At 42.6% G+C, this 20,435-nt stretch overlaps 1 protein-coding gene across 3 annotated transcripts in view; it reads left to right on the forward strand.

Annotated features, from left to right (window-relative positions):
• The first annotated feature begins 10,121 nt into the window (after positions 1 to 10,121).
• The window catches only part of INTS14 (integrator complex subunit 14), a 31,132-nt gene continuing 20,818 nt past the window's right edge, over positions 10,122 to 20,435 (forward strand). For 2 of the 3 annotated variants that reach the window (XM_034660806.1, XM_019794145.2), the window contains exons 1-5: positions 10,122 to 10,251; positions 14,464 to 14,747; positions 16,313 to 16,420; positions 19,283 to 19,438; positions 20,224 to 20,342. In XM_034660806.1, coding sequence (XP_034516697.1) covers positions 14,526 to 14,747; positions 16,313 to 16,420; positions 19,283 to 19,438; positions 20,224 to 20,342 — 605 coding nt within the window. In that variant the 5' untranslated portion in view covers positions 10,122 to 10,251; positions 14,464 to 14,525. The other variant, XM_034660805.1, reaches the window with a different exon arrangement.

The raw sequence follows: 20,435 nt of genomic DNA on the forward strand, positions 1-20,435 counted from the left end.
TTTAATTTATTTTAATAGAAATAACAATAGTAACAATAATACCTATGTCACAGGAATGTTGAGAGAGTAAAAAACTATAAGGTCTATGAAAAGCATTGTACAGAATCAAGTGCTACATAAGGGTTAATTTTATATAAAATTTTAATTTTATAATTATATATATAGGTTTAATTTTATATTCTTCAGGAGGGGAAGAAGAACATGAGGGCTCTGAAAAAATATTCAATTTATAAAGAAGGGCACTGAGGCTCAGCCCAAGTAAATATTTATGAAATCTCCAGTTAGTGTCCATAGATTATTATAAAACAATAACTAGAAATGGTTGGTTTTGCATTTATAGGAATATATTAGAAGTGAGATGAGTAACTCTTCAAGTCTTAGGTCATTAAAGGAGGAATTACAGACACTAGTTAGTGCAGCTCTCCATTTGAGACATGAAGAAACTGAGATCCAGAGAGGAGCTGTGACTTGCTCAACATGACACAGCTAGTGAGCGGCCGTTCAGGTGAGCTTTCTAATGTCCCAATCTTCCCAGCACGCCATACAAATTAGAGACACAAATGCATTTGTCTTAAAGCAAAAAAAGGAACAAGCAAAAGGAGATGTACAGAGTAAGTACACTTCCTTTCCTGTCCTTGATTCTTGTAACCGTCTTCCCACCATCTCCCTGCAGCTGCCTGTCCCTTGCCATAAACTCAGCTCCGTAGCAAGCCCGTTTGACTCTCCTAAAGAAACTTTGGAGGGTCTCTCTGTCTTTCTGGTGTGCCTCTGCTGTCTAACAGAGCTGAGCCGGCACCCCAGCTGACCCCTCCTACCTAATCACATCATTTACCTTCAAACCTGGGCATCTGAGTGTCTTCTTAGTTCTGGAAACATGTCAGAATCCAGGGTCTCAAAGAGTGAGTCTGAAGCTGAACAGCAGGAAACACCCCATTCTCCTGTCCCTAGCTCCCCTATGGAATCCTAATTCAAGGCAGGGTCGGGTGTGAAGGGCATCTCAGGGGAAGAATATCTGATCCCTGCTAATACCCACCTCTAAGAAGCTTATCAGGGCATTGTACAAGTTCTAGGTCCCAGCGCCTCTGCCAGAGCCTAAAAGGGTGGACCTTCCACCAGGGAAACGATGGGCTCTCCGCGGCCCCCTGCAGTCAACAGGGAAACTGGGGAAACTTCTCAAACTTGCTTCTAAGCTCTAGGAATGAGAGATGACGGTGCAGAGTTCCCATGCTTAGGGGGAGCAAAGATCTGGAAAGTTTCAGAGGGTGCTCTGAGGGAACCAAGAGAAAGTGCCTGGGGCTTAAGAGATCAGAAGACCTCAGTTAACACCAGTCTCCGTTTGCTACTGTGTGATTCTAAATGCAATCTAAGTGTACATGTGGAGATAGTAATACCAGTCCTGCCTCGTTGTAGGGCAGATGTGAGAATCAAAATTAAAAAAGAGAGAATATCTGCTCGATTTCACTGTGAACCTAAACCTGCCCTAAGAAATCAACTTTATTTTAAAAGACGAAGGAATGTGGGGGAAATACTTTAAACTTTGAAGCATTTGGCACGTGAAAAATATTTTATTAGGCCTAAGGGAAATCCTTGGTGGGGAGGGCACTCACAGATCTCCCGAGAGCAAGAGGGGACATCCCAAGATACCCAAGGAATTATGCCCCCAGCTCAGGGCCGGAGGTGTTGAAATGAAGGTGGGGTGAGGCCATGGGAACTTATGACCCTTCCCATTGACCTGGAAGCCATTTTAATCACCTAGCTCTGCCTGATCCTTACTGACTGCTCCTTTCTCCCCTCCCTGTTGTCCCCTCCCCCAAGATCACATGCAGTTTTGATTATTCTCCCCTGAAATAGCGGGTAATCCCTCACAGCTTCCCTCCTGCCCTACTTTATCCAGAGTGGCCTGTAAGGGTCAGAAGGCACCTAGCTCCCCCTCCTGAAGCACACGGGGGTGCCCACCCCCTGTGGAAGCACAGAGAGGGGGGCTGACCTCTGCTGCTCACCACGTCCTTGCCTTTAGGCTGCTGCAGGCAGAACCAGATCTAGTTACTTCCCGTCTCAGTGACCCAGCTGCCTAACAGCCTCAACCTAGCCCAGAAAGATGGAAAGAAGAGGGGTACCTGGATGGTTCAGTCAGTGCAGCATCTGATTCTAGATCTCAGGGTCATGAGTTCAAGACTCACATTGGGCTTAAAAAAAAAAAAAGATGGAAAAGAGGAACCCAATTCACAAGGTAGAATTATGAGAGATCTTTATTTCCCCCCCAGAATAATTCCTCTATTTTTTACAATGCTATTTGTGCTATACAGGAAATTCAGGGGAGAACCAAATTCCCAGAAAAGGCATTCCTTTTCTCATGTACTTACAACTTTTGCCAAGGAGTTCTTTCTAGTGTCTAAACTAAATCTCACCTGCTGGGCTTGAGCCTGGTGCCCCCTGTCTTGTTCTCAGGGGATTGTGGCACATTTTGAAATTCACCAGGTTGTAGACAAGTCTGCTGCTCAACCAAGAGTAGCAGCATCGCCCGGACTGGCAGGGTGAGTTCGGGCAAGCTAACTTCTCAGTGGCTGTAAATCTCTCCTGACGGTGACAGTGATAAGGACACTACCTGCTTGGTAGGCTCACTGTGAAGATAAAGCAAATTAATATGTGAAACATACCAATAGGGTCTGATACTGTTGCTATTCTGCTTGCGGAGATCACAGACTGCTAGGCGGCAGCAGGTCCCCAAGCATTCTGTTGTGACAGCACCGTACCGTGTACTTATTAGGGTGATCACCTGACTTGTGTCTGCATCTCTTAGTAGTAAGTGAGCTCCAAGAGGACCTTGCCTATAATTTCATGACTGAATCCCCAGAGTGTCTGGGGAATAGTGTGTGGCACCCAATAAATATACCTGTGGATGAAATGAAAAGGGACATCCCAGTGAGGAGATGCTCAGAGATGGGGTGGCTGAACTGGACACAGGGGTGGGAAGGTGGGGAGGAAATGCCCACTCACAGAGGTTCATGGCCATTCAGAAACAAAGTGCCGGAGAAAGACCAGTACCACTGAGGAGGGAAAGATGATCTACTCTGTTCTACCAAGTTGTCTCATTTTATACTCTCCCTCAAACAGGGTAACAGGATGGGTGGGGCCATTTTAGCTCTGACCCTCCCAATAATACCAGTAATATCAGCTCTGGGGAAGGCAGGGTATAGAGGCTACCCAGGTCAGCAGGGAGGCCTTTCCCTCCCCTCTGCTGCTCAAGGCCTTTCCCATTAGAACAGGAGAAAGAGGAAAGGACATTTTTTGCCCGATGGCAAAGGGTTTGTGGCTGAGGCCGGCTTATTTCTGGGCCTGTATCAGGAGTTGATATTGACCCTACAGTTGCAGAGTGGAAAGTAGACAAGACTTGGCAGGGGTTGCAAAATCAAATGCCTTCAGGGCCTGGATGAATAAAATAAAGTTCAATTAGCTCTGTTCAAAGTCAGCAGAGAGTAATGAGGGCTGTGTCTGGACAGAGAAAGAATGACATCAGTAGTCATTCTGATGTAAAACAACTTAAAAATATGAAAAGGTAAACAAAACGCACTGCATTAGACTTACCGTACTACTCTGCAACATCTATTAAAGTAACAAGCCCGACCAGGAGCAAGTCTCCTAAGGTCTCTCGAAGTCTGGTTCGTCATTTATACAACCAGAAAGCGGAGCTTGTGTGCGGGGGAGACGGAAGAGGTACAGTGAGAACCTGTGGGAAAGCCCTTGAATCTGTCAGGCACGGAACTGTCACAGCCCAAGACCTTTTGTTGATATTATTTTAATTGTTTATATTATATTGTTTACAGGATGCTTTTTTTAAAGATTTATCTGTTTATTTATTTTAGAGAGACAGCACCAGTGGGGGGAGGGGCAGAGGGACAGAAGCACACTCCCCCCGTACCCCCATCGAGGGCAGAGGCCAAGGCCGTAGATCACACGCCCCTGAGATCATGACTGAGCCAAAATCAAGAGTTGGATGCTCAACCAGCTGAGCCACACAGACGCCCCTATAGGTGCTGGCTGCACCGCTGTAAGCAAAAAAGCCCCAAACATCCCACAACACTTCATCTCTCTAAGCCAGTGGCTGGAGCCATACCCGAGGCAGGGAGCTGCAGGGGGGTGACATTTCAGGTTAGAGCCGTTCAGAGTCGGGATTTTGACTTTCTTAGACAGGTACCCACCCAGAGGGGGCCTGGGGCCTCGAGGAGAGGTCCAACAAGCACTATCAGAGGGCTTCAGTGTGGCCATACAGGAATCCACACAGTACCAGTAAAATTAACAACTCCCCACTAAGTAAAACTTGCTGTGTCAATCTGATTTCACAGAGGAATACCACCTGAAGCCACAGTGAGATTTTTTTTTTTTCTCATCAGTTGACAAAGACTAAAAAATGTAATATCCAGTGCTGACAAAGGTACTGTGAGTTATCAATCTGGTACAGGAGCACAAGAGACCTTGTTAAACTGTAAGGTCGTGTCCCTCCTCTACTCCAAACTTTCCAGTGCTTTCCCACTTCAGGCAGAGGAAAAGCCTCTACCATATCTAAAAGGCCTTTCCAGCATTGCTTGTAAGAGTGAAAATTGAAATCTAAATGTCAATGGAGGGGCACTTGGGTGGTGGAGTGGGTTAAGCCTCTGACTCCTGATCTCAGCTCAGGTTTTCATCTCAGGGTCATGTGTTCAAGTTCTTCCCTGAACCAAAAAAAAATAAATGTCATTGGAAAACTTGAACCTAGTGTCGTAACTTTCCAGTAATCAGTTATATAGCAGTTCAAAGCAATGAAGATGATGTCCAAGGTACATTAATATACTAGTAATACTAAAAACAAGATATAAAGGAGGCCCAAACCACTAAGGTTTTTGTACACTTCGCAGCCTCCTATTCTTCTAATACTCCCTGTTCTTAGTGTCAGCCTCACCCCAGATCTCACTTCCAATCCAAAGGGGACAATGTTCCTCCCCTCCAACCCTCCACTTCCAACTCAGGCTTTGTCTTCGGCCTAGCCTTCGAGTATGGGCCTCTCTTGGGGGGAAGGAGCGGAGAAGAAAAAGGGTAGAGTCCCACTTCCTCTTACCAACTCCCTATTTAGGCCACTGAATTGTTTATACATACACACACAGATGCACACACACACAGGCACACACACACACAGACACAGGCACGCTTGCATGAGCTCTCACCTTGAATAGAGCCCTTTGGGGAGGGAGAGACTTAAAGGCAGTTTGTGGTGTGGAGAAGTAAGAGTTGAAACCATTTTAAACCCCAGGAAGGTGAAGAGTGGTGATTTTCCCATTCCCTGCCCTTCCCCTTCAACCCCCCCAATCCCCCCCATNACTCTTGATTTCAGCTCAGGTCATGATCTCAGGGTTGTGAGATCAGCCCAGAGTCCAGCTCCGCACTCAACAGGGAGTCTGCTTGAGATTCTCTCTCCTTCTACTTCTGCCCCTTCCCCTACACAGTGTGCTCTCTCTAAAATAATAAGTAAATCTAAGAAAGAAAGCAAGCAAGTGGGGGAGGGAGGGAGAGAGAGAAAGAAAAGAAAGAAAGAAAGAAAGAAAGAAAGAAAGAAAGAAAGAAAGAAAGAAAGAAAGAAAGAAAAANAGAAAGAAAGAAAAAGAAAGAAAGAAAGAGGGGCGCCTGGGTGGCACAGCGGTTGAGCGTCTGCCTTCGGCTCAGGGCGTGATTCCGGCGTTGTGGGATCCAGCCCCACATCAGGCTCCTCTGCTATGAGCCTGCTTCTTCCTCTCACTCCCCCTGCTTGTGTTCCCTCTCGCTGGCTGTCTCTATCTCTGTCAAATAAATAAATAAAATCTTAAAAAAAAAAAAAAGAGAAAGAAAGAAAGAAAGAGACTAGTTTTGTTTTGCTTTATTCTTTTTTTTCATTGAAAGAAGCTACCAAAGTTTTAAGAGGGTGAGGGGTGAGCCCGGGAAGATAGATGCAGGCCCAGATTATGAGGAACCTTTAAAAATTTAGAGTTTGTAATGCTTTGCAAAGAAGAGGGTGTCCTAAATAAAGAAGTTCAGTTCTCCTTTCTTAGACAAATGTAATATCAAATCTTCTCTGCTTTCCCTTTGACTTTTCTTTTGAATAATCTCTAACTTCCTATCTTCTTTTCACAAATGAATGCCCAGTGTTACATGCCAGACCCTTGGGAACCAGTGGTGGGTGAGCCTCACCCCTATTTATAGAGCAGAGATTAAATGAATTGGAATTGGAATTGTATAAAATCCCTTCTTTGGTCAGTGAGTCTTTCTATTATTTTAGAGTAGAGAGACGCTTTGATTTTCTCAGTGCTATGGAAAGACTGAGGATTGAGAGCAATTAAAAGAGAAGGGGTCACGGTTTCTTCATCAAATACAATGCAAGGGAAAAAAGACGTGGAGAGAGAATCTACAGATGACAAGAGACTTCAGAGACCGCAATGTCTGGATCTTATTTGGTTCCTGACTCAAATAACCGGAGTGTAAAAAAAGTAAAATTTAGGGGCACCTGGGTGGCTCAGTTGGTTAAGTGTCTGAATCTTGGTCTTGGCTGAGGTCAAGATCTCAGAGTTGTGGGATCCAGCCCCACATCAGGCTCCACACTCCACATGGAGTATGCTTGAGATCCTCTCCCTCTCCTTCTTCCCCTCCCCCTCCTCATGCTCAAATTCTCTCTCTAAAATAAAATAAATAAATCTTTAAAAATTTGTAAAAATTTTTTAAGAAGTAAAATTTATAATATTTTTGAGACACGTGGATATTTGAAAACTGGGTATTTGATAATGTTAGGGGCTTATTGTTAATTATTTTAAATTTGGTAATGGTGTTGTAATTACTGGTGGTTTGGGGTTTTTTTTTTTTTGGTTTTTTGTTTTAATTTTTTTAAAGTCCCTCACTGTCAAGAGAACGCAAAGATAAGCCACAGAGTGGGAGAAAATACTTGCAAAACACATATCTGGGGGCGCCTGGGTGGCACAGCGGTTAAGCGTCTGCCTTCGGCTCAGGGCATGATCCCGGCGTTCTGGGATCAAGCCCCACGTCAGGCTCCTCCGCTATGAGCCTGCTTCTTCCTCTCCCACTCCCCCTGCTTGTGTTCCCTCTCTCGCTGTCTCTCTCTCTGTCAAATAAATAAAATCTTAAAAAAAAAAAAACCACATATCTGATAAATGAATGTTATCCAAAATATACAAACAACACTTAAAACTCAACAGTAAAAAAAGAAACAATCTGATTTTAAAATGTGCAAAATCCTTTAACAGAACAAACCCTTCACCAAAAAAGATATACAGATGGAAAGCAAACACCAGAAAATACATTCAACATCATATGTCATTAGGGAATCTCAAATTAAAACAACAGTGGGAAACCACCACCCACCTATAAGAATAGCCAAAATCAAGAACACTGACATCACCCTTGTTGCTGAGGAGCTGCAAGAACTCTCATTCATTGCTGCTAGGAATGCAAAACAGTACAGTCACTTCAAAAGACAACTTTTCCACAAAAGTTTAGTCTTTCACAAAACTAAAATGCTCTTACAATATGACCCAGCAATCTCTTTCCTTGGTATTTATTCAAATGTACTGAAAGCGTATATCCACACAAAACCTGAACAATGGTGTTTATAGCAGCCTTATTTATAATGTCAAAACTTGGAAGCAACCAAGATGTCCTTCAGCAAATGGTGGTACATCCAGACAATGGAATATTTATTATTCAGCACTAAAAAGAAATGAGCTATTAAGCCATAAACAAACATGACAAAAACTTAAATGGGTATTACTAAGCAAAAGAAACCAATCTGAAAAGGCTACATACTGTATGATTCCAACTCTGTGACATTCGGCAAAAGGCAACTATGGAAACAATAAAAAGATTAGTGGTCACTGGGAGTCAGGGGAGAGGGAGGGATAAAAGGACAGAACACAGAGGATTTTTAGAGCAGTGAAAATATTCTGAATGATACAAGTGTGGCTATCTGAGCCCCCATACCTAGCACTTATGAGTGGCTTAGAATTTCTGTTACTGACCTTTACTTTGCCAGACTAGAGACCAAACCACTCTGCCTTTCAAAGCCTCTGTTGACAGTGGTCCACTCTTTCAAAGCATAAATAAATAAACAAACAAACAAATAACGAAATGATGGTAGGTTATGCAAAGGAAGTTGTTTATTGATTCTCTTTAATGTGTGTGTGGAAACATGCAAATGAGGGTTTCTGGAGTGAGAAAAAGAAATTTATTAGCCAGCCTGAAAAACATCTCCTACAAGACCTTCTAACTCTTTGTGCTGATGTTCTCTGATTTTATATTCACTGAACAACCATCCGAATTTTAATGGGATTCTACTAAGAATTTACAAATAAAAACAAAAGACTTAACAGTTGTCCTAAGTGATGCAGTCCCCTTGGTAGTTACCTTTTACCGTTCAGTTTTAGTAAATCGCTCTTTTTCTTCCCTAATCTCCTGAGAGCTTGTATTCCAAACTAGGTTACCAAAATCTGATCGCCCATCAGCAAACTCATAAACTTAAGCTTTAGGACTGGGGAAGGTAAGGAATCAGTCCATGGAACGAAGCTGGAACTACCGGGAGAAGAGCGAGCCTATGGCGAGTCATCACCACTTTCGGGGCAACTCTACAACTCCCCTGCCCACACATTCTTGGCCACATCCCTCCCACCAGGGAAAGAGAAGCTGTGACCAAGTAATCAGGATGCAGCCTTACTTACCTAGATCCCGTTATGCTCAAGCATGGTAAGGTTTTGACACAGCGAGGCTAACCCAGTTGGGGAATGGAGTTCTGAAGCAAAAAGTCTAGTCTGTAGGTCCGCGGGCGCTGATGCTGGCAGGGACATTCCCAGGGGCTGATTCTCCTCTTGGGCCACCTTGGATATAAGGAAGAGACTAGAAAGAACTACAAGCAACTGCAGCTCGCACTCTGCCACAGAACAAGCTGGGAAAGGTCAGACAGACTGGGTTGTTCAGTTCAAAGCATCCTCCCTCCTTGACCCGCCCTGCACCTCACCCCAACCCTCCAACAAAAAGAAAAAGAGGCAGAGGCCTTCTTCTGTTGTTACTTGTAATCTATGTGGTACGGCATGATTCTTTGAACCCCAACTACCCAGGCCTGCTTCTAGCTGACATTTCCTGGCTCCCTACGTGGTTAGAAAGTTCCTTATAGGGGCGCCTGGGTGGCACAGTGGTTAAGCGTCTGCCTTCGGCTCAGGGCGTGATCCCGGCGTTATGGGATCCGAGCCCCACGTCAGGCTCCTCCGCTGTGAGCCTGCTTCTCCCTCTCCCACTCCCCCTGCTTGTGTTCCCTCTCTCGCTGGCTGTCTCTGTCCGTGTCGAATAAATTAATAAAATCAAGAAAGAAAGAAAGAAAGAAAAGAAAGAAAGAAAGAAAGAAAGAAAGAAAGAAAGAAAGAAAGAAAGAAAGAAAGAAAGAAAGAAAGAAAGTTCCTTCTTGCCCCTTCGAGGACCTGGCCCGACGCAGGCTGCTGCGGGGACACCAGGTGGCCAGAGGGGCGGCAGGGAGGGCCCCTCGCGCCTCACAGAGAAGTCTGAGCACACATTCCTCAGCAAGGCACCCCGCACTGTAGGGAGAACCACTGAACCTTCCCTCAGAGACGGGTGGCGGGAAGCCAGCGTGCCTCGTGCTGAGGAGACCCTGAGGGAAGTCTTGACTGTCAATTGGCTCAGGTCAGCTGAGAAAAATATACGGCGTGCTTAGCACGAGCTCTCCTCAGGCGGGAAGTGTGGTTAAAGCAGAGTTTGGAGACGATTCTGTCACCTGGTTCAGAGGACGTGAGTGAGGGGGCTCAAGAGCGCGGGCACAGAGGGGCACGTGTCAGGGCGAGCGCCCAGGGGAGGGAGGAGGCTGGAGTATGAAGGGCTCATAGAGGTACCTCTTCAGAGAGGAGGAGGTGGGCAGGAGGCCGGAGGGAAAGAGGGAAGAAGCCGACAAAGGGCAGGGAGAGAGGGAAGGGGCGACAGAGCCCGGGCTCCGCAAGGTTGGGGAAGTCGGAACCGCGAGGTCTTCGCGGACCTGCGGCTGTGGAGGGACGCCGAGGAGGGCGCGCCCCCTAGCGGCGCCGCCGCGCCAGAGCCCGGCCGTTCGGGCCCTAAAGCCCCGCCCCAGCCCCGTGCGCACACCGGCGCCGGATTCCCTTTTGTCGCGCGGCCCTATAGTTCCGGCCGTGGTGCGCGGGCGGAAAGTTTACGCGGACGGACTGTGCCGGCGATGGGCGCGGGGTGAGTGGGGGAGGCCGGGCCCCTCGGGCTGTCCTTCGTTGCTTGTTGGAGCTGCTGGAGAAGGGGTCAGGGGTGGGCAACGACGCGGAGCCGGCGCCTGGCCTTCCCGCCGCCCCGCGCGGTCTCTGCGGCGCCAGGTGCGGGCCCTGCTCCCGGCCTCCACTCGCTCGGTGGCTCGGGGTCGTGGGCCCCACCCAAACACTGCGATTTGGGCCCCTGGTTCGGGCCCTTTTCCTTCCCTCTTCCCATGAGATTTCCAGATCTATTTTTGTTTTGGACTGATTTTAAGGTAAAAATCCACCCCCACCCCCAGTTGCAATTCAGATGCAGGAGTTCTGTATTTCCAGGCCGGCGGTTTCGAGATGAAGTTGTGTCTGAGAGCCCAGGGGGCACTCATCAGGGCCAGGGAAGTCAGGCTGGCAGAAACCCAAGGGTCGGTCAGACCCTAACAGGAATGGCCGAGCCCCTGGAAACCCTAGAAATTCGAGTGATTCATGGTCGGAGAGTCAAACTGCTGAGAATCAATTCTTTAGGACTGAGCTAATATGTCCCCTGCAGGGAAGAACTGCAAACGTGTACTTAGGTGACTTGGCCTTACGGCCAAGTCAGTGGCTGGGGTCTGTTTTCAGCAAACTCTTGTTGAGAAAGTTGTCTTAAGCATTCTATGTAAACAGTACTTTAAACAGTACTTATGGGGAAAAGGGGAGAATTAGGCCAAGTGAGAAATACTCTATGTTCTCAAAAAATTGCTGGAGTGTGGTGGGCACGTTTTTTGTTTTTTTTCATCAGGCCTAGACTGTTTGAGTGAATCATCCTTCACGAACATGCAATTCCCACTTTTAATTCTGTGCTTACAACTTAAGTAATGGTTTCCCGTGACTTTGCCACTGTTAAGAAGGTGGACGGACACAAATGAGTAAGGAGAAAGAACCAGCTCTAGAGGTGTTTGCAGAGAAGGCAAGACCAACCAGCTATCGTCACCCATTCCAGGGTTAACAGTGGATTTTAGGGGCCAGAAATGCTTTTTTATACCTCATCTAGATCTGTGTGTGCTCCTTCCCAGTCTCCTCGAAGAGTTGAGGAAGTACTTCCCATGATCCCCAACTTTTTTTTTCCTAAAGATTTATTAGAGAACGTGTGTGCGCACACATGTGCACTTGGGGGGCAAGGGGTAGATGGAGAGGAAGAGAGAGTCTGAAGCAGACTGCTGAGTGTGGAGCCCAATGTGGGGCTTGATCTCACGACCCCGACATAACAGAGCCAAAACCAAGAGTCTGAGGCTTAACTGACTGCACCACCCGAGCGTCCCTCCCCAGCTTTCAATTACAAACAGGCCTCTGCAGAAATGGGACCACCACGGGAGTTGGATAACCTCTATATGTGGGCAGAGGCATAGGGGTCCCTAGTATCTGCTTGAATGAGGAGAGAAGGAAACGTGTTTCAGGAGTCCAGAGTTAAAATTCATCCTGTGTTTTGCCAAAGAATTAATGTTCTGTCTGGTGACTAGGGGTAATTAGTCATTATCAAATATTTGTCAAGCACATACCCTGTGCCAGTTATTGTGACAGGTTCTGAGGAGACATTGGTGGGCACAATCTGACAAGTCCCTGCCCTTAGTGAGCTTATGGTCTACTGTACTGTAGTTGAACCAGTATTCTACAGGGCCTCACTTCATGAACAGTACAGCTAAGACCCAGAAAGAAAATTGAAAAGACTGAGGAGATGAAGTAGTACCAAGTTGTTACACTTAAGCGCATTCATCTGACACTAGAAGAAACCCACAGGCTCTGAGAACCTGTTGAGTTTGATTTTGGACACAGTTTTAACAAGCTCGATTATCTGGCTTTCCAGCCCATAGTTGCCAAGAAGCAGCAAATTAGAAAGAGGGAGGATGATTATAGGGAATTACTGAGTAAAGTAGAATGCAAGCTGATGGGCTAAAAATTAATTATAAAAAGGAGGCAACAAAACAGCACAACAGCCGGGATCCCTTGAATACAAGGCATTGTTTCTGTGTATGTTCTCCATAATCCCCGTTTTATGGGACCTTAATGGTAATAATGTAGAAAAGGGTTACATGGGAAACACAGGGTTAGCAAATTAAACTGGATTCTTTGCTCTAGAACTTTTCAGTATCTTTATTAATGCCTGAATTCATTTTTCTTGGATCATCTCTCCAGAACTGTGTTCTGCAACACACACTTGGGGGAATGCTGGTGTGAAAAAAACCCACGAGAGTAGCAGGGTGCTAGGCAGTATTGGTGTTCAGAGTGGTGATGCCAAGTCATCATAAGCATAAATTACGTTTTGCATGGTGTTTAATGAGGCAGAAAAGAGGGATACACATTTTAATTTTGTCTGTCAAAATGGTTAAACATTTTGGAATTCTAAAAAGTCTGGAAAAGTAATTTATATCCCTATTTAATCTTTATTGATGTTAGATACATGAGGCATTACTGTATTTGAAATGTATCTCAGGCCACTAGGTGGTAAAAAGGCTTTTCCTATTTTACTAGAGTCCCTGACCCCTGTTTATAATATTGCTTCCATGAACCATTATGTTCTGAGTTTCCAACAGCCTATTTATAAATGGAATTTTAGAATATCACACATTTGCAGTTGGATACTTCACCGAAACAAGTAGTCTGGCCACTGTTAAGTGTTTCTGAAGTAAGTTCCAAAAAAGAAATTAGTGAGCATTTAATTTCTAACCAGTTTTGTCCATCCAGAGTCTTCCCTAATTGTGTATGTGCAATATGAGTTTTATGAAGGTGTAATTAGTGTATACATACAATCCTATGACCTGCTTTTTTCTCAGTTACAGGTGTTTTATATAAATATTTCTTGTATTTACGTACGTGTCTTTTATTTATAGCTATATGAGATTTCATTATGTCAGTAGACTGTAATTTGCTTGTTAACAGAGTAGCAGCAAGCTGTGTCCCCATGAGCAGGTCTGTGTATCTGAACTTTTTTATTTTTGAGAACAGAAATGTTTTCTTCATGCTAATTCTCAATCCGTAATTTTAAAGAACTCTGTTTTCTCCATTTCTTCTGCATGTTGACTTTTTTAAAAAAAAGATTGTATTTACTTATTTATTTAGAGAGAGCCTGAGCTGGGGGAGGGACAGAGGAAGAGGGAAAAGGGGGAGGGAGAGGATCTCAAACAGACTCTGTGCCAAGCATGGAGCCCGTTGTGGGGCTCGATCCCAAGATCCTGAGATCATGACCTGAGCCAATACCAAGAGTCAGACGCTTAACCAACTGAGTCACCCCAGCATTCCTCTGCATATTGACTTTTATACACAATTTCATGAGATAATGTCGGCTGTCCTACATACTCCTTAATTTTGTTCTTTTCCTTCACAACTTAAAGCATTGTTGCCCAGTTTACATACAGTTTTACCGAGGCTAGCAGTAGTTCACTGCTTTTGTCATGCGTAATGATTTCCAGCTTTGTCTGATTTGGATTATGACTCTACTGGCCCTTTCATTTTTACATTTTACATTCATTTTAATAATAAAAAAGGGCACCAGGCAACAAGATAATTAAATAAACACACAACTACTGCTGTATTAAGAGAGTGATGGTGCCCAAAAAGAACAGTTTGCTTGTCAAAAAGCACCACCATACGACAGCTAGAAATGTTCCTTCATAAATTAAGTGTTGGAGAGGTGTTATAGGAATGTTTGTTGTATTAAGTTGTATAAACTTAGGAATTATGAAAGTTAAGGGCTACCTGAATTTAATATATTTTTTAATAGAAATACGTGGTCCTTGGGGCGCCTGGGTGGCTCAGTCGGTTAAGTGGCCGCCTTCGGCTTGGGTCATGATCCTGCAGTCCTGGGATCAAGTCCCGCATTGGGTTCTCTGCTCAGCAGGGGAGTCTGCTTCTCCCCCTTCCTTTGCCCTTCTCCCTGCTTGTGTGCTCTCTCTCCCTCTCTCTCTCAAATAAATAAGTAAAATCTTAAAAAAAAGAAAGAAACATGTGGTCCTTGATTTATGGCCGTTCAGTGGGCGATTCTAGGAGTTGTCCACACAGTGAACTAAGCTGCTTGCTTCCCTCCCTCTGAATTCTCTGTAGTTTTGCCTTAACTTAAATGAAGTTTTCCTTCACTCATTGCTGCAAAGTTTGGTTAAAATTAGGGTGGGGAAAAGAAACTTTTTTCTCTCTGTAACAAGTAAGACCTAATCATATTTATTTTCTACAGCATTTCTCTGTTCATAGCTGTCTGTTTGCGCTCTGACTGGGAACATTGGGATCATTTTCATCATGCCGACAGTGGTGGTAATGGACGTATCCCTTTCCATGACCCGACCTGTGTCGATCGAGGGGTCTGAGGAATATCAGCGTAAGCACCTAGCAGCCCATGGTTTGACGATGCTGTTTGAGCACATGGCCACAAATTACAAGCTTGAGTTTACAGCCCTGGTGGTTTTTTCATCACTCTGGGAGCTGATGGTTCCCTTCACAAGAGACTACAACACCCTTCAGGTACAAAAAGGAATGAGTTACTGTGTGTACAGGGCCCAGATTTTTAGGAAGGAAAATAATGTTATCATATTGCACTGAATATTTAGAACTTGGACTTTTTTTTTTTTTTTTTAAGATTTATCCATTTATTTGCCGGGGGTGGGGCGGGGATTGGGGAGCAGAGGGAGAGAGGAACTCAAAGCAGACTCCGTGCTGAGCACTGAGCCCAATGATCTCACGACCCTGAGATCAAGACCTGAGCTGAAACCAAGAGTTGGATGCTCAACTGACTGTGCCACCCGGCGCCTGGTAGAACTTGGACTAATTTAATGTTAAGTCTATGGGTATAATATCTGAATATAGCTCTAAAACAAAGATTCACAACCAGTAGGCCTTATGCCTTTGGTAGAGCTATGAGTTTGAGCTCTGAGTTGTTGCCTTATTTTCTTCTCTCAGTTTTCCTGAATTTTCTGTGGAAAGGAGAACATGTCAGGATGTAGTTCTCCATTCTCTAAAATTCAGGGTCTTTAAATTCAACACTTTATTATTTTCTATTTTCCTATAAAACTTGAGGAGATGAAAAAGAGCCCTTCCATATAAAAACCTTTATTCTAGAGTAATTCAAAAGTATATTTCCTCTGCAATAAATAGCCTTTGATTTACAGATGCCAAGAGATTATAATTTTTGCACCTCAGTTGATAGGTGTTAGTTCATAAGATGTTATCTGTGATATGTCAGAGAATTTACTTTCTGACAACAACTCTAAATCATTAATATTTCCAGCAGTACCTTGTAATAGTCAATAAGTATGGAATTAAAACAGTTTAATACTTGCTGGGCAGGTTAGAGATCCAGGATCAGTATAGTTTGATTTTTTTTTAATATAAGTAATAAAATTTTGTTAAATCATTTTTTTATCATCTCACTTTTTTTTATGTTACTCAAAAGCTTTTTTTAAAAATTGCACTGGATTTCTTGTAAATAAATAGTAAACTAAGGATTTTGGATGTTTAGCAGTTCTGAAATTTAGAGAATTGCTTATGCGTCGTTCAGAGTAGTGGTTAAGACCAGGTGCCCTGGAGTCCTACTGGCTGGGCTTAAATCTAGACTCTGCCACCTCTAGGCATGTGACCTGGGAAAGTTACCTCATCATTCTGTGCCTTTGTTTCCTCGTTTTAAAAATAGGTTAATAATCTGTACCTTACAGAGTGTTGAGATAACTGAATGCATGTAAAGTGCCTAGGTTGGTGTTTAGAATATAGTTAGTACTCGATAATTTTTGTCATTTCTTTTGTTGTGTTTAAAAGTTCTTCATTTTAATTACTTTTTTTTTTTTTACAAAGCTATGAATATGAAGACTATTTACTCTCACTTGATAAGAGAATGGAATAAAGGAAAGTTCTTTTAATTGTCATTTGTGGTTGAGGAAGCCTGTTTTGCCATTTTTCTTTGAGAAAATATGCTTTTGGGCTGTCAGAAACACAGTGTCCCCTGTGTAAAATTCATGCTTTGAACAGTTTATGTTGTTTTCTAATAACAAAACAGTAAAAAAAATAACGAGCAGTTTTATCTTTTATTCAATCAGGAAGCACTAAGTAATATGGATGATTATGATAAAACCTGCTTGGAATCTGCATTAGTTGGTGTTTGCAATATCGTTCAGCAAGAATGGGGTGGTGCGATTCCTTGCCAGGTAATGATCAATTCCTTTTCATTGCCCTAAGTTAAAACCATTAACCATTGAGGTGATTCGACTTTCTTTAGGCTCTGACACAGCATGCATTGTAATTTCTAAAAACTACATTATACATTATTGGTATCTTTTTAAAAGAAGGCACTAAATCAACAATATGCTCAGAAATCAGTATAATTATGCCTTAAGGAAAGCACTCTCCTAGCAAATTGGCTTATTGCAAACTAGTATTGTTTGTATAAAACACAAAGGGCTCAGAGTAGAATTTTAGAACACTCCGTAGAAGGGGTAATTATAATTTTGAGTGCTAGAATTATAAACTTCAATGCATGATAGTCTGTCTTCATTATCTCAGTGTAGCATTTATTTAGCAAACATTTAACCATCTCAACTGAGTTGAATAAAAAGTGGTGAGTATGAATGTCATATATTCTGTTCCCCTTTACTTTTTCTGTATTTTAGGTTTTGCAGATGTTTGTGACAACTTCAATTCCACTGTCATAGCATGAAAGCAGCCATAGATAATAAGTAAATAAATGGCATGGCTGTGTTCCAATAAAACTTTATTTACAAAAGCAGACAGTGGGCCACAGTGTATGATTTTTTGTTACATGGTCAAACCCAGATTCTTCAGTAGTGTCAGTGGCATCACTGGTATTTATTTTAAAATAAGATTGTGGTTGCCTGGGGGTGAAGGAAGGGTAGGGAATTGACTCGAAGGAAGCACAAGGGAAATTGGAAGTGACAGGACTGGTCTTTATCTTGATTGTAGAAGTGGTTGCTCACTGAATGTAGTTGTTGGAATTCCTAGAACTGTATATTAAGAAGGATGAATTTTACTGCGTGTAAGTTATATCTCAGTAAACCTGACTTTTAAGTTTCTTTTTTTCTTACTACAAAACCACCTGTTTTACAGAGTATGAACTCATGGGTTAATGAAGACCCTGAGCTGCTACTAAAAGGTGAAATCATTTTAATAAATGCCATGAATGCCTTTTGATCACTTTCTTTTCAGAAATAAAAATGTTTGGCACCTTCATAAACATTATTTATTTGGTAAATCTGTGCATACAGAATATCTAATGTCCTAAGAATATATGGAATAAATGAAATTTTGTTGTCAGTATCTCCTGAACTGGAAGCTAGCAGGTAGCAGTTTCCTCTGCTGCTTGCTTCAGTCATTTTAGAGAAGAAATTCAGAAAATATGTAACAAGCAAGATCTTGTGCACCACACAGCCTTCTGCCTTTTAGTATTTTTTCTTCCTTTACAAAAGGAAGAATCTGAATTTGAGATGTCCTGTACCCTGAGGGCCCGGATCTACTTAGGTTTGCTTGATGAGTTTTGGAGTGAATCAGGTCCAAAACACTGTACTAGAGGTAGAAGTTATTAGCAATTGTTTTTATAATCAGTTACTATCACATAGATTTGTTTTAATGTGGAATTTTGTTAACCAAGGTTTCAGATAGCTGGACTATGTCTTCATCATCTTGGTAAAGTCTGTCTCATTTTGACATTACATGAAATATTTCATCACACAGCATCTGAAAAAATGAGGGGCAGAAGTAAATCATTATATAGCAATTGTTCGTGTAAGAGGAAATTGCCTCATATAAGTCCATTGTCTATCTTCCCAAAAAATGACATCTCTCCAGGGGACTGCCATTGAGCATTCTTGGGCTTTAGAAATAAGTGCCAATCTTGGTACTTCACATGGTGCTGTCACCTAATACTGCCTTAATGGCCTGTTATTTTTTTTAATAATATTTATTTTGTTATATTAGTCACCATACAGTACATCCCCAGTTTAATGGCCTGTTATAATTAACTTAGAAGGCTAGGGTAGGAAGAGCAAAAATAATCCTTCCCTGGAATGCTTGGAAAATCTACCACCCCATAGGATCACTGAGGCAATGAAGAAGAAAAATAATTTGTAACTACCATCCATTGTTGGTGTATTTGAAGGCTTTTTCATATTACAAGTTGATTAAGAATGTCTTTTAAAGGTCTTATACATGTCTGGTTAAATGGCTTTTATAAATACATTTTTTAGAGCAGGAGAGAGGCAGAGGGAGAGAGAATCTTAAGCAGGGTCCATGCCCAGCGTGGAGCCAGACACAGGGCTCGATTTCACGACCCTGAGATCATGACCTGAGCTGAAATCAAGAGTCAGACACTTAACTGACTGAGCCACCCAGGCACCCCTATAAATACATTTTTAAAGCATTTGTCATTTTAATTGACCAGGGATAGAGTTTGTCATCTTTGAAAATAGTGCCAAGGTTCGGACTTCTGTGCTGATACTTCCTAGGGTCACATGTAAAATAGATCCACATGTTATTCTTGACATCTAGTGCCTTAGGTGCCAACTCTGTCTAAGAGTTAGGGTTCTAGTTTTAATACAATTAAGTAAAAATTGGTTATGATTTTAAGTGTTCATAGGTAGGTGCTATTTTTTAGGTTTAATTAGACAAAATACAGAGAAGTGCATAGATCTCAATTTCATAGTTCACCAAGTTTTGACAGATGCACACACCTATGTAACCACTGCTCCAATTAAGATCTGGCACGTTTCCATTACCCAACAAAGTGTTTCCTCACCTTCCCCTTTCTAGCCTATATCCCCCTACACCCCACAGCTCTTACTTGATTTATTTTAGCTCTGTCGTACCTGTTCTAGAACTTCATATAAGAAGAATCATGCAACGTGTCATCTTTCACTTGACAAAATGTTTCTGAGGTTTATTCACCTTGTTGCTGGAGAGGTGGGTTTTTCAGTGTAAATGCCATTAGGGAGAAATGAGACTGCTTTAAATAAATATGTTATTTCATGTACAGACTTCCTCTCACTCTTTGCAAACAGGTTGTTCTGGTGACAGATGGCTGTCTTGGCATTGGTAGAGGGTCACTGCGGCATTCCCTAGCTACTCACAGTCAACGAAGCGAGAGCAACAGGTTTCCGCTACCTTTTCCTTTCCCATCTAAGTTATACATCATGTGCATGGCAAATTTGGAGGAGGTAATACTGAGTTCTTTTTAGTTTGATTAGATACATTTTTGGACTTCATTTTTTGTATATTCCATTAGTATTATATTGTGTATACTATAACATTGAACTCCATTGATTTCAGCTGAAGCTAATCACTAAATTTGGAAGGACTCTAGGTCTCAATTGCCCTTTGAAGATTCAGAGTGTTGTCCAAAGTCTGGAAACAGAGCTGGCTGGAGTTGTTATCCATCCTGCTTCCCACAAAGACTCTTCAGATGCATAAGAGTTAAAATCTTCTTTTTGGTGTTAGACATATACCTCGTTTAGGAATTCTTATGTCCATTCCACCAGAAATATTGACAGAAATGTTCTTGAATTTTTTTGGTCAAGTAACATTACTCTGATGTATTTTTATTAAACTCTACTTCCTGGTTTTCCCATTTATTTGGGAAACTTATTTAACCTTTCTTCACCTCAGTTTTTCTGTCTGTGAAATGTAGATAATGATGGTTCTCACCTAAAAGATGTTAGAAACACTTTGGAGGGAAGATATTGTGTAAATACCAACTGGTCACTGCTGAGAATCTTTGTAAAACTACTTCTGAGTAAAGTAGCTCTACTGGTATCATTTGATATAGCATTCCTCTTGGTAACCTTGAATTAAAATTGTTATAGTTATTTTCGCCTCAGGTTGTTAAAAAAAATCATCTCTGTTTTTTATTGCCTGTGTTATTGCGAGGGGTGTGACCTTGGTGTGCTTATAACAATCTGGCGTTGGGTGCCGCTTTAAAAGGCTCATCTGTTTTGCTTTGTAGCTTCAGAGCACTGATTCCTTGGATTGCCTTGAACGTCTCATAGATTTAAACAATGGTGAAGGGCAGATTTTTACCATTGATGGCCCCCTGTGCTTGAAAAATGTACAGTCTATGTTTGGGTGAGTATATATTTAGAGCTTTTTTGCCTTCTTACAATCTGTTATTATAATTTGATATTCACCTATAATATCTATTTCACTATTCCTAATTGT

The sequence above is a fragment of the Ailuropoda melanoleuca genome, chromosome 5 (assembly GCF_002007445.2).
Source record: "Ailuropoda melanoleuca isolate Jingjing chromosome 5, ASM200744v2, whole genome shotgun sequence".
NCBI lineage: Eukaryota > Metazoa > Chordata > Mammalia > Carnivora > Ursidae > Ailuropoda > Ailuropoda melanoleuca.